At 40.8% G+C, this 17,278-nt stretch overlaps 1 protein-coding gene across 1 annotated transcript in view; it reads left to right on the forward strand.

The window, feature by feature from the left end:
• NCKAP1L (NCK associated protein 1 like) overlaps positions 1-17,278 on the forward strand; it is a 273,575-nt gene that overhangs the window by 161,498 nt on the left and 94,799 nt on the right. The window contains exons 25-26 of the mRNA XM_040340760.1: positions 873-955; positions 4,324-4,404. Coding sequence (XP_040196694.1) covers positions 873-955; positions 4,324-4,404 — 164 coding nt within the window. The remainder of the gene's footprint in view (positions 1-872; positions 956-4,323; positions 4,405-17,278) is intronic.

A 17,278-nucleotide genomic window follows, 5' to 3' on the forward strand; every position in this document is an offset into this window, starting at 1 on the left:
TGCGCTAAAGGCAAACAGACCTGGTCTGTTGCTCAGTGGTCCAAAGTCCTTTTCTGATGAAAGCTAATTTTGCATCTCATTTGGAAACCAAGGACCCAGAGTATGGAGGAAGAATGGAGAGGCACACACTGCAAGATGCTTGAAGTCCAGTGTGAAGTTTCCACAGTCTGTGTTGATTTGGGGAGCCGCTTCATCTGCTGGTGTTGGTCCACTGTGCTTCTTTAAGTCCGGGGTCACCGCAGCCGTCTACCAGGAGATTTTGGAGAACTTCATGCTTCCTTCCACAGACGAGCTCTATGGGGATGCTGACTTAATTTTCCAGCAGCACTTGGCACCTGCCCACACTGCCAAAAGCACCAAAACCTGGTTCAATGACCGTGGGATTACTGTGCTTGATTGGCCAGCAAATTTACCTGACCTGAACCCCATAGAGAATCTGTGGGGCATTGCCAAGAGAAAGATGAGACATGAGACCGAACAATGCAGAAGAGCTGAAGGCCGCTATTGAAGCTTCCTGGTCTTCCATAACACCTCAGCAGTGCCACAGGCTGATGGCTTCCATGCCACGCCGCCTTGAGGCAGTAATTGCTGCAAAAGGGGCCCAAACCAAGTACTGAGTACATATGCATGCTTCTACTTTTCAGAGGTCCGATATTATTCTACGTACAATCCTTGTTTTATTGATTGCATGTAATATTAAAATTTTCTGAGATATTCACATTTTTTGAGTTTCACCTGTATATTATTTGTTATGTGTTATACAAGTTGTGCTATGACTGATGATGTATGAATTGTAATGTTACATATAGATTTTTATTATGTTATTGTGTTATTTGGTCAAGATTTGAATCCTTGGATTTTTCACTCCTCAGCTCCAGAAAACTTGCTGAAAAGGATGACCATTATTGGAGTGATTTTGTCTTTCCGTTCACTGGCCCTGGAAGGACTCAGAGAGGTAAAGAGTAAAACAGAAACAAGTGTATAAAACTGTATTTGCCTGTCATGGCCATCATTTGGCTGTCCCAGGCCACCAGTTCCCAACTGTAGGAAGGAGGCAGACCTCTCCACTGTTAGGATGATACCAAGCACAGAGTGAAACCCACATCAAACCTCCTGACTTTCTAGCATAATACAGCTCCAGCCTTTGAAATCCATTATAGGCAATTATTCTAAGGGTTCTTGCACATGGTCATAAAAGTGGGCCATTTTTAATGGCACTGAGGCATTTTTTTCCACACATCTGAATGCAGCGCATTGCTTTCAATGGGCCTGCATAAAAAGGTGTGTAAATACACTATATTGTCAAAAGTATTGAGACACCTGCCTTTACACGCACATGAACTTTAATGGCATCCCAGTCTGTAGGGTTCAATATTGAGTTGGCCAACGCTTTGCAGCTATAACAGCTTCAACTCTTTTGGGAAGGGTGCCCTCAAGATTTAGGAGTGTGTCTATGGGAATGTTTGACCATTCTTCCAGAAGCGCATTTGTGAGGTCAGGCACTGATGTTGGACGAGAAGGCCTGGGTCGCAGTCTCCACTCTAATTCATCCCAAGGGTATTCTATCGGGTTGAGTTTAGGCCAGTCAAGTTCCTCCACTCCAAACTCATCCATATATTTATGGACCTTGCTTTGTGCACTGGTGTGCAGTCATGTTGAAACAGGAAGGGGCCATCTCCAAACTGTTCCCACAAAGTTGGGAGCATGAAATTGTCCAAAATGTCTTGTTATGCTGATGCCTTAAGAGTTCCCTTCACTGAAACTAAGGGGCCAAGCCTAACCCCAATCCCTGAAAAACAACCCCGCGCCATAATCCCCCCTCCACCAAATGATTTGGACCAGTGCATAAAGCAAGGTCCATAAAGGCATGGATGAGGTAGTTTGGGATGGAGGAACTTGACTGGCCTCAACTCGATAGAAGTTTTTTGAGATGAATTCAAGCGGAGACTGCGAGCCAGGCCTTCTCGTCCAACATTAGTGCCTGATCTCAAAAATGTGCTTCTGGAAGAATGGTCAAACATTCCCATGGACACACTCCTAAACCTTGTGGACAGCCTTCCTTGAAGAGTTTAAGCTCTTATAGCTGCAAAGGGTGGGCCAACTCAATATTGAACCCTACGGACTAAGACTGGGATGCCATTAAAGTTCATGTGCATGTAAAGGGAGGTGTCCCAATAGTTTTGACAGTATAGTGTATCAGTACACAAGCGCCACATTATGATCGGTCAAAAAAACAAAAAACAAGCTGTGCTACATGCAAATTGCATACTGCAACAGCCCACCAGGGAAGGGGGGGTGTTTCTTTCTTGATGAAAGTAGAAAACCCCTTTAACTGGTAAAGACCCAGACCAATATGCAGGTTAAGGACCTTGCCCCTTTTTGCGATTCAGCACTGCATCGTTTTAACTGACAATTGCGCGGTCGTGCAACGTGGCTCCCAAACAAAATTTACATCCTTTTTTTGCCACAAATAGAGCTTTGGTGGTATTTTATCAACCCTTGCGTTTTTTATTTTCTGCGCTATAAACAAAAATAGAGCGACAATTTTGAAAAAAAAAACAATATTTTTTACTTTTTGCTATAATAAATATCCCCAAAAAAGATATAATTTTTTTTCCTCAGTTTAGGCCAATACGTATTCTTCTACCTATTTTTGGGAAAAAAACCCGCAATAAGCGTTTATTGATTGGTTTGCGCAAAATCTATAGCGTTTACAAAAAAGGGGATAGTTTTATTGCATTTTTATTAATATTTTTTTTTACTACTAATGGCGGCGATCAGTGATTTTTTGTGTGACTGTGACATTATGGTGGACACATCGGACAATTTTGACACATTTTTGGGACCATTGTCATTTTCACAGCGAAAAGTACTATAAAAATGCACTGATTACTGTGAAAAAAAAACAATGGCAGTGAAGGGGTTAACCGCTAGGGAGCGCTGTAGGGGTAAGGTGTGACCTCATGTGTGTTTTTAACTGTAGGGGGGCGGGGCTGGACGTGTGACGTCAGTGATCGTCGTTCCCTATAACAGGAAACAGACGATCACTGACATTGCCACAGAAAAGAACGGGGAAGGTTTGTTTACACACACCTCTCCCCGTTCTTCAGCTCCTGTGCCCCGATCGCAGGACACGGGTCCCGCGAGCGTGGTCACAGAGCTTCGGACCGAGTCGTGAGCGCAGTGTTTACCTTACCTTGTCCATGGATCCAGCGATGCCACCGCGCTGTGTGAGCGAGCGGGTGCTCGCTCGATTCACACAGTGCCTCTGTATGCCGCCGATCTCTGTTCCCTGCGACGTTACGACGCACGGGGGCGGAGAACGGCGCCAAATTCAAAAAGGTAAACAAACACCTTACATACAGTATACTGTAATCTTATAGATTACAGTACTGTATGTAAAAAATACACACCCCCCTTGTCCCTAGTGGTCTGCCCAGTGCCCTACATGTACTTTTATATAATAAAAACTGTTCTTTCTGCCTGCAAACTGTAGATTGTCCATAGCAACCAAAAGTGTCCCTTTATGTGAAAAATGGTTTTAGAGCAGCTAGAAAACAGCAATAATAAATTATAATCACTTGCAGAATTGTGCGATAGCGATTTGTGGGGAAATTCGTCATAAAAAAATAAAAGTTATGACAGCGACAATTCTGCAACTGAGCAAATTTCAGTGATTTTGAGTTGATTACATTATTGAATAATTTTTATTATAATTATATTATTATTTGTTATAATTACTTATAATTATTTATTATATTATAATTTATAATTTTGTTTTTAAAAAAATTTCATACCTGGGATGCCTACTAGACTCTTGTTTGGTCAGATTTAAGTGAGTTATTCCTAAAAATTAGAGGCCTACAATATAAAACACCAAATTTCCTTGCAAATAATGGTACCGCTTTCAGCATCTTAAATCTGAAATAATCATACCGCTAGGGAGGTTAAAGGGGACGTGTATATATACGTCCATGTGCCCAGCCGTATCATTCTGCTGACGTATATCGTCGTGCGGCGGTCCTTAAGTGATTAAATGCTGATACAGTAGTGGTAGGCTTGAGTTATGTTGTGGTTTGACACCTTCCAATGTACAAACTGTATGCAAGTTGCAATTAGTCAAACTTATGTACAAAGGTTGTTCATTGTAGAAAACCATATTCTTCTTTATAAATAATATTTAGTATGAAATAGTATACTTTCGCACTAAATCATGGATTTTTTAAGGACACAGTAAAGATATTGTCAGCGTACTTTATTTATATATAATCAGCCTAATAATCCTGTTATATTAAATTGCATTATATTTTTTTTTTATTGTAGGTATTCACCAACCACTGCCCATATTTGATGAGCCCTATTGAATTTTTAAAGGACTTTGTCACCCCTGATCTTGACATTCAGGTATGATGATAATAAATCTATTTTTACACTAGCCTTGTGTATAGAAACACAGCATAGTTCTTAATGGCATACTACAGTTTTTCGAAATTACTAGCAAAAAATTCAAGAAAATATTATGGTGCTCTTCTCTTTTACAAAGAGAGGCATGCCATAATCTCTTACTATTAATAAGCTTGGGAGTTGCACATCAGACTACAATGCCTCATCAAACTTTTTTTGACTAAGACCTGGCTTCTTACTCATAATCACAGAAGGTGGCTCATACGTTTGTAAATGCAGCTTTATGGAGCTGGGATGATCTGGGTGACAGGACAACGCCCACGATTGGGTGGATCAGGAGGTACAGAGACTTGGAGTGGACTGATATACTGTTTTGCCTTCTTGTGTACCTACCTGTCTTTGTGGCATTGAAAGTCCTGCCATTAAATACATTTTCTTAGGCAGATGAGTCTCAAAAGCTAATATTGTGACCTGGCCAGAAGGGCAATGCTTACTACACTTCTTAATTCTCCACTAACAAATTTTTTATTTGCATTAAGTAGTTGTAAAGTCTCATGATCTTTCACCTTAATGTATTCTATGCATTAAGGTGAAAAATGTTCTGTGCTACAGCTGCCCCCCAGAGCCCCCCTTTAACTTACCTGAGCCTGTCCGTTCCAGCGATGAGCACAATCCCAGCGTCTCCAGCCACTGTCACCATCCTCATTGGATAGATTGATAGCAGCAGGAGCCATTGGCTCCTGCTCCTGTCAATCAAATCCAATGACACGGAAGTGGGGGGCCGTCCAGGTCGAGTCATGCTGTCTGTGTCAATGGACGCAGCAGCTGGAATCGTAAGCACGCCCACATGGGTGCCCTCAGGGAAAGAGGCTTTCCGTGGGGGCACCCGATGGAGAGGAGGAACCAGGAGCGCCCTTAGGGCACCCCAGAAGAAGAGGATTAGAGCTTCTCTGTGCAAAACCCTTGCACAGAGCAGGTAAGTATAACATGTTTGTTATTTTTTTTAAACAAAAAAAAAAAACCTTTACAACCCATTTGAAGAGGAGATTGACTCTCTCAATAAACATTGATTATTTACTAATGCTAGCAGAATAAGGATTAAAAATAGATAGGAAAGTATATCATATTTACTTTTTTTAAACGTTATTTTACATTTCTTCAGTTACTCCCTGGTTTCCATGTCTAGGCAGATGCTTTCATACATCCCAGGAGTCTTCAGGAGCATAGGAGGGCACACCCTCCTGCCTGCATGCCTGAGCTAAGGGAAGGTAAATTCCAGGAAGTAAATGAATCCATGACCAGAAATACCAAGGGGGGGGGGGGGGGTTAACAGTAATTTCATAATAAAGCATGGAGTTATGGAGTTATGGATGGATGAGGGAGTTTGCTTTAAATATAAAAAAATTATTAAATAGTTTTTTTGTTTTGTGGTGTTCTAATGCAGTTTAGTTCCACTTTAAAGCTTTGAAAGGACATGTACTAAGTTTACAAATTGATATTCCTTTTATTTTTACTTCTATTTATTATAAGTAAACATTTAATACATATGCACCAGTGCGTGCAGTGCATGCTGGGCCTGCTAATAAGAAAGCTGAGCATTGGTTGTGCACTTGCTGACTGCTCCTATAGACTAATTAGGAAGAACACTGTGGAGGGGAGGAGGTCTTTACCTCTCTTGAGTCACAGTCAGCTGTGTATCTAACCTGAGATCCTGATACAGTAAATCCTTGGATTGAGAGCATAATTCGTTCCAGAAACATGCTTGTAATCCAAAGCACTTGTATATCAAAGCATTTCAACAGGGTATAAAAGAGAAGAGAGGCGCCTCTAAGTGTAGCAATAAGTTTCTAAATGTTGTACCTTCATTAAATGTAACCATATTGCTACACTTAGAGGCTCCTCTCTTCTCTTTTACACTCAGTTGTGACATGACGCTACTCTTATATCAAGACATCGCTTGTATATCAAGGCAAAATTTATTAAAACATTTTGCTTGTCTTGCAAAACGCTTTCAAACCAAGTTACTCTCAAACCAAGCACATTGAATATCCACAAATCTTAAAACCTAGAGTTACAAAAGGTTTCATATCAAATATTTATAGTAACTTTCTGTAAAGCACTATGAGTATTTCTATGAACAGGGACTACATTTGAGCTGATATACAAAAATCCATGAAAATAAATATAGAGCTGCCCCCCCCCCCCCCCCCCCAACAACTGATTGTTATGTTTCATTTATAGTGCAGATTATAAAATGATATCGCTTTATTTTTGCCCCAGTGTCAGCCCCATAGTACACCAATAAGAGTCACGTGATAAAAATCTCACTATGTAAAGGAAATTTAGATTGTAGTTTGACATAAACAAGCGTTGAGGTGTATGCTGGGGGGGGGGGGGGGGGTCTAAGTGCTATAACACAATTTTGAAGATATTACTTTCTGCTCGCTATACAATGACAACTTACTTGATGAGACCTTCAGGAACTGTCTTCACTGTATTGTGTGTTCTCTGTTATTTCACACTATTTATATGACTGTCTGAAGCTGAATAACCTTGGAGATCAATTCAAGCAAACAGAAAGGTAGATTGATGTTAAGTACATAAGGAAAGGCACACATCTACACTGTGACTGACAACTTTTCTATGGACACAGCGGACACAGGCTGATCCAAAAACAATCATTTATCATAACATTTTATAACGAAATCCTGAAAAGGTTTTTGTGAACTCTCTATATAACATTACCTGACTTCTCTAGTAATTGCTATTGATCATGCTTTGCTTTGACAATAAACTATTGATTGCACAATTGGAGCATTTTATGATCATGCACAGCCATTCACAGATGATTGTGGCAAACACAATTGGCTGGCTGCTGGATTGAAACCGTTGTGTGCTGTTTGGCCTTATGACCGCAATTTGTATAGAACCAGCAGCTTTCATTGCTGCTCTGTGCCTGGGTATCGAGGACAGATGTCCAGGTATTACACTATAATATTTATCCAGACACACATTACTTTGATGATACTGATGCACACGCTCTTCTTGATGACAGGTTATCTGTAATGGGCGTATCAAAGTACAAGTGAAGATTATGCTGAGTATTTGCATTTTTTTTGTGTTGTAATTGATACTTTAACTATATTTTCCATTGGCATTTAACCACTTGCCGACCGGCTAACGCTGATATACGTCGGCAGAATGGCACTGCTGCAGAACAGGGAGATGCCGTAAACAAGGCATTCCCCTGTTCTGCCTAATGACAGGACAGTGATCTACTGCTCCCTGTCATCTGGAGCAGTAATCACTGTCGTGTCACTTGTAGCCCATCCCCCCCACAGTTAGAATCACTCCCTAGGACACACTTAACCCCTTCATCACCCCCTAGCGTTTAATCCCTTCCCTGCCAGTGTCATTTACACAGTAATCAGTGCATTTTTATAGCACTGTTTGCTGTATAAATGACAATGGTCCCAAAATAGTGTCAAAAATGTCTGATGTGTCCGCCATAATGTTGCTGTCATGATAAAAATCGCTGATCACCGCCATTACTAGTAAAAAAAAAATATAATAAAATGCCATAAAACTATCCCCCGCTAACTTTTGCGCAAACCGATCAATATATGCTTATTGCAATTATTTTTTTACCAAAAATATGTAGAAGAATACATATTGGCCTAAACTGAGAAAGAAATTATTTTTTTTATATATTTTTGGGGATATTTATTGGAGTAAAAAAATATTGCTTTTTTTTTTTCAAAATTGTCGCTCTTCTTTTGTTTATAGCGCAAAAAAAGAGGTGATCAAATACCACTAAAAGAAAGCTCCATTTGTGGGGAAAAAAAGACATCAATTTTGTTTGGGTGCAACGTCGCACGACCGCGCAATTGTCAGTTAAACCGACGCAGTGCCGAATCGCAAAAAGTGCTCTGGTCAGGAAGGGGGTAAATTCTTCCGGGGCTGAAGTGGTTAATCCAAACTTTTTAACCGTTTGTAAAGCCACGTTTTTTTCTTAATAGCAATTGGAAGGGTTAGGACTTGTTCACATGGGGCATACAATGCTGTACACCAGTGGCGGCTGGTTGTATGTTTTTTTGGGGGGGCAGAAAACAACCTACCCGCTGACACCCTCCCCCGGTTGGTCGGGTCGGTCACCAGCCCCGCACTTATCCCATCTAGGTCTCAATCAGCACTCCCTCCGGGCAGCAGCTTAACCTCTCCTCCTCGGCTTCGGCGACTTCCCCTGCGTCTTCTCCCTCCTCCTCTTCAGCAGACAATAGGATCACTTCTCCTCTCAGGACCCATTTCATTATTGCCCGGAAGGAGAATCAGGAAGACAACTGGGTGGGCTTGGGGCACAGTGCTCTAGGCTCCTCCTCTTCTCAGTGTGTCACCATAGGAATCTGCTTCTAATGGGGACAAACGTCTGGGCTCATCCCCAAAAAAGAATGTATGTGTCCATAAGCACATACCTGCTCCCTCCTAACTGGATGTTATTGACAGCAGAATGAGCCAAAGGCTCCGACTGCTCTCACTTAGTCCTGTAAGGAGAGTAAAAAAGATGAGCACTGCTGCACTCAGGCACAGCCCTGGATTGAGATAGGACTCAGGTAAGTATTTATGTAGATGAGGAGCGATATAAATACTGGGACATATTTTATCTTAAAGGGGTTGTAAAGGTAAAAATGTTTTTTCCTAAATAGCTTCCTTTACCATAGTGCAGTCCTCCTTCACTTACCTCATCCTTCCATTTTGCTTTTAAATGTCCTTATTTCTTCTGAGAAATCCTCACTTCCTGTTCTTCTGTCTGTAACTCCACACAGTAATGCAAGGCTTTCTCCCTGGTGTGGAGTGTCATGCTCGCCCCCTCCCTTGGACTACAGGAGAGTCAGAAGGACGCTCTCTACTTTGCAGATAGAGAAAGGAGCTGTGTGTTAGTGGGCATCCTGACTCTCCTGTAGTCCAAGGGAGGGGGCGAGCATGACACTCCACACCAGGGAGAAAGCCTTGTATTGCTGTGTGGAGTTACAGACAGAAGAACAGGAAGTGAGGATTTCTCAGAAGAAATAAGGACATTTAAAAGCAAAATGGAAGGATGAGGTAAGTGAAGGAGGACTGCACTAAGGTAAAGGAAGCTATTTAGGAAAAAAAAATGTACATTTACAACCCCTTTAATGCAGGGAATGCATTAGGGTAAACAATGTCCTGCATTTAGAACCACTTACATTTTTAAATTTTAAATTCAATCTTCCAGTAAAATGTATTGAGACTGTTAATTTCAACTTCACTATCAACCAAATTCTGTTGGTCAATCGAGTTTGTGGGTGTTAGATCGCTTAGATGCTTTCTTAGATTACTTGTGATTGCATTTGCAATTCCTGGTACATAAAAAGTTGAAATTGATGGAAAATTGCCAATCAGATGAATAATTTGTGACTCAATGGAAGTGACTTATGATGCTGTAGCATTGTATGTAAAAGTACATTTGAATTGTCATTATCAGATGTGACGATAATGCTTTAATTTTCAAAGAGAAAATTTGCTACGTTTTTACATTTTGAATTTTTAAGGGACAAATTTTATGCATTTTATCTTAAAGGGAGTCTATAATAATTTTCAGTTATTTTTAAGTTTATACATTTTAAAAGATACAGGGGCAGATCCACAAAAGGATTACGCCGACGTATCTATTGATACGCCGGCGTAATTTTAAAATTCCTGCGTCGTATCTTTGTTTTGTATCTACAAAACAAGATACAACGGCATCTCGGGTCGATCTGACAGGCGTACGTCTTAGTACGCCGTCGGATCTTAGGTGCATTTTTTCCACCGGCCGCTAGGTGCCGTTTCCGTCGAATTCTGCGTCGAGTATGCAAATTAGCTAGTTACGGCGATCCACGAACGTACATCCGGCCGGCGCATTGTTTTTACGTCGTTTGCGTTCGGCTTTTTCCGGCGTATAGTTAAAATTGCTTAATGGTGGCGTACTCAATGTTAAGTATGGCCGTCGTTCCCGCGTACAATTTTGATTTTTTTACGTCGTTTGCGTATGTCGTTTGCGAATAGGAATTTGCGTAGAATGACGTCACAGTCTTAAGCATTGGCTGGTTCCGGTTTAATTTCGAGCATGAGCACTGGGATACCCCCACGGACGGCGCATGCGCAGTTAAAAAAAATTTTTTTTTTACGTCGGGTCACGACGTATTTACATAAAACACGCCCCCATTACATCCATTTGAATTCCGCGCCCTTACGCCGCCAGAGATACACTACGCCGCCGTAACTTACGGCGCAAATTCTTTGTGGATTCGAAATAAAATAAATAAGTTACGGCGGCGTAGTGTATCTGCGCCGCTTTACGAGGATCTGCCCCACAGTCTTTGTTTAATAGGCATTTAACACACGTTTAGAGCTAAAGAGAGGATATCGGTAGCTGTCTGCAAATTTGAACAAAAACATTTTATTGGTTCTGACCACAATTATTAATTATTAAAAAAAAGTATGAAAACACTATATATTCTGTATTAGGCATTACATTTTCCCATTGTAATTTTCAAACATAATGCAAAAAGCTTTTTGCTCTGTGGAAAGCGTAATGTTTGGTGTAAAAATCATGTTGGCTTTTCACCTGTGATCTAGACAAGGAACCCTGTGCAGATACGTCTTCAGAGTCCCCTGCTTTCTTAAAGCATCCATGTTGCAATTTTACATAAGAAAAAAAAAACTACAATAGAAAATGGAATATCATTATCCAAGCATTCTCCTGTCCCGCTACCTGTTACTGGAACTTTCATTCTGTTGTGGAGCTATAGCCCCAGGCTGAATCTTCACATCCAACAATTCTGGATGTGTTGGATTCCTAGTCCCTCGCTGTGTACTGTGGCTCTATCTGTATGTCACTGCGGTGACTAAAGGAGGTCCTGCCTGGGACATGACTGTTTGTGCAGCTGTTCTGTACATCCCACTGAGCACTGGGACCCCAACTAAGTGTTAATAAATAAATTAAAACAAAATAAATACTACATTTTATTGTGACTGATATAAATATCATAATTTATGAATGTGAACAAATAGATTAAATGAATAAATCAAAAGTTAAAACAATTTATTTTTAAAGTAGGGCTGGGGAAATTAAAGATTAATTCCTCGATTAATCTTAAATTTTTTTGATCGATCAAAATTCTTGACGTCACCGGACAGCCTGGACAGTGAGACTTACCCTGCTGGATGCGAGTAAAACTGCACCCATTGGATTGAGGTACCTTTGCATCTGTGGAGCAGCAGGATGCATCAGGTTCCATCAGGGGAAGGGGGCAAAAATGACCATCGTTTTGCTGTCCTAAGCAGTTTTGTGCAGACAATTCTTTGTGTATCTGCAACATCTGTTCCGTGCGGAAGACTGTTCAGTTCTTCAGGGTATATTGTTAATAAAATGCGATCAAGTCTGCTTCCAGAAAATGTAAACACTCTGGTATGTCTGCGTGACTGGCTAAAGTGATGCCTACTTGCCTACTATAAAGTGACTGACAGTCAATATACTAGATACGTTTTATAATTAAAGTTAAACTAACTTGCTATGTTTTTCTTAAAGTTTAATAAGAAAAAATTACTTACGTCAGTGCTACAGTTTGAATTTAAAACGTATTTGTGTGAACTGTGAAGTTAAGTCATGGATTGTGGAAACTAACTAGTTTCAGGTGATTGTACTGTATATAGTGTATGTCACATTTACCACTGACTAATGCAGAGTTGCAATGCAAGGAGATCAGCTAAAAGTAGTTGGATCTGCACGGCCTCCTTGGGGGGTAATGCTCCTGGTCCTGGGGTAAAATTGCAGCCAGTGCCCAGCCCTGCATCCCGACTCCCTGGCACACACTGCCTCTGCCTGCTTCCAAGAATGCGGTCCCAGGGAGTTGTAGTTTCCTCTGTGCTTCTCTGTTTTCCACCCACCGGGAGCTTAAGCGTGGACTACAACTCCCGGAATGCAACAGCTAGCTGTCTGCCGCTGTGGCTCCCAGCCCCCGGCTCGACTTCCTTGTGCAGAATAAAAAAGAAAATGGAAAAGGGCAGCGGCTGCAGGCCATTTTGAACATAAGTTAGAGCTGCCTGGGAGGCAATTGCCACCCTGCCCCCCAGCCCAGCTCTCCCCTGATTATATGGTTGCATATTTTTCCTTCTCCAGTGCTACACTTTTATTGTATACTCTAATACAGGAGGCACAATCTGATGATTGGTAAGCTGCAATATATTACATTTTTGGTTTTGGGTTTAATACCATTTAAAAAAAATATCTAAACCCAATCCTAACCTGTAATGTAGTGCAGTTTAGTAGTCAGCTTGTTTTCCTTTATGTTCATGTTGTGATCCTGCCAGTAAGACGCTTCCTGTCCTAAGGTGTCAGCGCTTACTCATTGTACTTTATTTTGGATGAGTAGCATTGTCATCCTAGGGCAGGAAGTGTGGTAGGACTACAGAACACCTCTCTTGTCCTCATCTTCATAGGCATTCTATTATTTTTCTCCTTTTTAGCTGATACATGATAATGGTATTATCCTTATTACTTTCCAAAAAGGGATGAAGGAAAATGTTCCAATATAATCTACTGCTAGATAAAAAGAAGTGACACTGTGACATTTTCTATCATAATCATTCATTCATTTTCTAGCATTTTGGTTTCTGTGGTTTCAATTGATTTAACACATGTACATCCTAGTCTTTTTATTAGTCTCACTCTCCTACATACTGCCTCATTTACTCGATTGATTCTAAAGTAATAATTGATATTATTAGAGCATTAAGATATGGTTGCTATCTATCTGGAATTAAATTGGAGGATGCAAAATGCAGGACAAATTCCACTGAACTGGCTAATATCAATTGGAAGTAACTGGAGTACATGGCACAACTTGTGCCTAAAAAGGGACAATCCCCCTTTTATAAGAGGCAGCATTAATACAGGACCAGTATATTCATTACTGATGATCATGTCAGTAAAACAGTCTTTTGTATTAAATAGATAAAACCTGTAAGGGATTTGGTAAGTGGTGATGTCTTATCTTTTAGCAGGATAGTAATCACCTCATACCTGCCAGACTTACCTCTTCTAGGTAAAGGTTTCTCATATTTCTGCTGATCCTAATATACAATAGAAAAAAACTATAGTAAAAATATAAAACGGGATATAAACAGTAAGATTGGACTTCTTGTTTTTCCAAATACCCTCTGAAAATATTTTGTAACTACAAGTTGATCCTACCAGAAAACTATTTGATAGTCACTTAATTTGATAAGGACAACACATTTCCGTTTGCAATAAAATCACTGCAGTGTTGTCACCATTACCGCTGTTGTAACTGCTTAACTATCAGTAAATAGACACACTTTCTTTGCACATAGACCTTAAAGCCGTATACACACTATGGGGGCCATTTACTATAGCACTAATAAGCGCTCAAATTACCACAATCGCTGTAATTAGCGCCCAAACGGAATTCACAATAGCACTGGGGCAAAAATACTCCCAAAATCTAATTTACTATAACTGCCAGACAACAGATAATGCCCCAACCCCCTACTCTTGCTAGGACCTGGAGTATTGCACGTAAATAATGTTTAAAGCATGATATGATTGCCTAAGTGGTACTGAATCATGTGGTATATTGTTTAAAGATAATCTGCTTTTAAACTGTGTTAAAAAGTATTATATACACTGAAATACCTTTAAAAGTCTGAGAAGAAATAAATTGCCCATCTATTTACAACCAGGTGCCAGCACATTTGAGCATGCTCAGACATGAAAACTACTCCATTTTAACTCCGATGCCTTTTCTACCAAGAGTAAATAGTAAATACCAAAATGAGTGAAAATTTGATTTATGTAGCCCAATGCAAGTTTCAGCCATTGATTCTAGTAGTTCTCAAATTTTTGTCCGAAGGACAACAGACCGATGGGCCGTACACACGGTCGGTTTGGACCGATGGAACTGGACTTCGGGCCATTTTCATCGGTTTGGACCGACCGTGTGTACGCGGCCTAAGAAATTCTTTAAGGCATAGTAGAGAATAGGAGAACCCCACCAGTGTGGTCATGTTCATATTCAGTAAACTAGCTAGCAATGCCTAAGTGACATGGAAGGCTAAGTCTATATAGCGTTGCAAGAGTATTTGAATATCAAATGGCACAGCAGTCTTTGCATCACTCTGTTATGGTACACACCATAGTCATTATGGTAATGCTAGCTGCTGGTGTGAACGGTATCTTTTGCAAATACACATTTTTTTTTTCAGCTGTGTATGTACATATGTCTGGAAAGTTTGCACCATTTGGTGTCGCTTTTTCTTACAACCAGTCTGAACTTCCCTACAGGTTTCCAATTTGGGCTGGCTGTGATGACCAATTAGCCAATGAAAAGCGACTTTCCCATTACTCATTGCTCACTGGCTGTTGCCTAATAATAGAATGGGAATATCTGTGCCATGAATCAAATAGAATTTACACTGGTGACAGGTGTAATAGCACATTTGCAACCCAACTGCTACACATTAATGCTTCCTGCAATTTGGGCAGCAACAAAACATATTTTAGAACATCAGGGAGACAGGGAGCGCATCTCACCTCTTTTAATCTATTTATTTACAATAAGGATTATGCTTTCATTTTATGGTATGAGCCACCTGCTGTTGTACATAATCTAAGCTTTCAAATGGGCTGCACAAATGTGTTTTCCATAATAAGATCCATGCCTGCAGCTAACAGTGACATTGAGTCCGAATGCCATACGCTTCATCGTCTAAAACAGTTCCCATAGATATGCCAATTAGCCATTCAATCGTTTATTATACAAAACACAATTGTCCTGTTATAAGATAACATATAGAATATTGTGATACAATACACATTACAATCAGACAAGACTTGGATAGCTTTAGTTCATTTCAATAAGAAGGAGCATTGGAAAGGTAAGGGAGCAAAGTGGATTCATATATGAAGTCCCTGGCATCTGCTGTCCTCTAGTGATCTGAAGTCAATGTACGTCTTTTTGTACTAGAAAAGCCAGACCGTTTTATTAAGATGTCACTTAATGTTAATGTAATACTTTGGCTTGTAGAATATAGAAGCCCCTGGCTGTCTGTCATTTATATACATAGCAGAGATGAGATATTGGATGTGCAAAGGTAAAAGGAAAACAAAAAGCTACTGTAAATGGGGAAAACAGATGAGCAGCAGGGGAGAAACATTCTATACAGCCGCGATTGTGCTGGGAGGAATGGGAGGACTTGACACTACTCTCGTAGGAATGGAATTGGATGCTTTCTCTAAAGGTTTGGAACAGGGTTACATTTTGGATATCTCTTTATTCCAAGCACAAGCAAAGGCAGTGCTTTCATATTTTATGCCAGTTGAAGTTAATTTACTAAAGGCTGCTCACTTTGTAGGGAAGTTGCACTTTGTAAAGGAATTTTCCCCAAAGGTAAGTGAATATGGGGAAATTTTACTTTGCAAAAAAGAGCTTCATCTCACTCCCTCTGGGGAAAAGTCACTTGCAAAGTGAACATTCTATTTGCATTTATTAACCATTTCTGCACTTAGGATGTACCCATACATCCTTGGGTTTCAGTGGTTATACCAAGGCCATGGCTGTAGCTGCAGTCATGACTAGGGATGAGCCGAACACCCCCCCCCCCCCGTTTGGTTCGCACCAGAACCTTCGAACGGACCGACCGTTTTGCGCGAACATTTAGAACCCCATTGACGTCTATAGGACTCAAACGTTCGAATTCAAAAGTGCTCATTTTAAAGCCTAATATGCAAGATATTGTCGTAAAACGGGTTTGAGAACCCGGGTCTTGCCCCAGGGAACATGTATCAATGGAAAAAAAAACGTTTTAAAAACTGTAGTTTTTTCTGGAGCAGTGATTTTAATGATGCTCAAAGTGAAAAAAAAAATATGAAAAATTCCTTTAAATATCGTACCTGCTGGGTGTCTATAGTATGCCTGTGAAGTAGCACGTGTTTAGAACTGTCCCTGCACAAAATGAGATTACTATAAGAAAAAAGTAATTTAAAACTGCTTGCGGATTTAATGTAATGTCTGGTCCCTGCAATATGGATGAAAATCATTGAGAAAAATAGCACAGACACAGACAGTACACACACCACGTAGCTTTAGGTGCACACTGCAGAGGACACAGGCAGTACACACACCATGTAGCTTTAGGTGCACACTGCAGAGGAAACAGGCAGTACACACCACGTAGCTTTAGGTGCAAACTGCAGAGGACACAGGCAGTACACACACCACGTAGCTTTAGGTGCACACTGCAGAGGACACAGGCAGTACACACCACGTAGCTTTAGGTGCACACTGCAGAGGACACGGGCAGTACACACACCACGTAGCTTTAGGTGCCCACTGCAGAGGACACAGGCAGTACACCACGTGAGAATACTGCAGCTAGCACAATCACCTGCCTGCCTGTCAGTAAATTAGGAAGAGCGGATCTAGCTAAACTATACAGTGTATACATATATATACAACACCTGGGATGCATCTATATCCTCTACACACTGTAACTTTAACTGACTAGCCTGCCTGCCTGCCTGCTCTATTTACCTACAAAAAAATACTCTCTCTCTCTCTCTGTCTTCTCTCTCTTAACCACCACAACACACTACACAAGGCCGACCTGCGGCCGGCCTTTACTAGTGTGGGGCGTGTACTAAACCCCCTGAGCCATAATTGGCCAAAGCCACCCTGGTCGTTTTTTGCAAGCTGTGATTGGCCAAGCATGCGGGTCATAGTGCATGCTTGGCCAATCATGCCGTAGTGAATTATGGGCCGTGACACGCCACTCGAATTTGGCGCGAACGGCC

This window comes from Rana temporaria, chromosome 2, assembly GCF_905171775.1.
Source record: "Rana temporaria chromosome 2, aRanTem1.1, whole genome shotgun sequence".
NCBI lineage: Eukaryota > Metazoa > Chordata > Amphibia > Anura > Ranidae > Rana > Rana temporaria.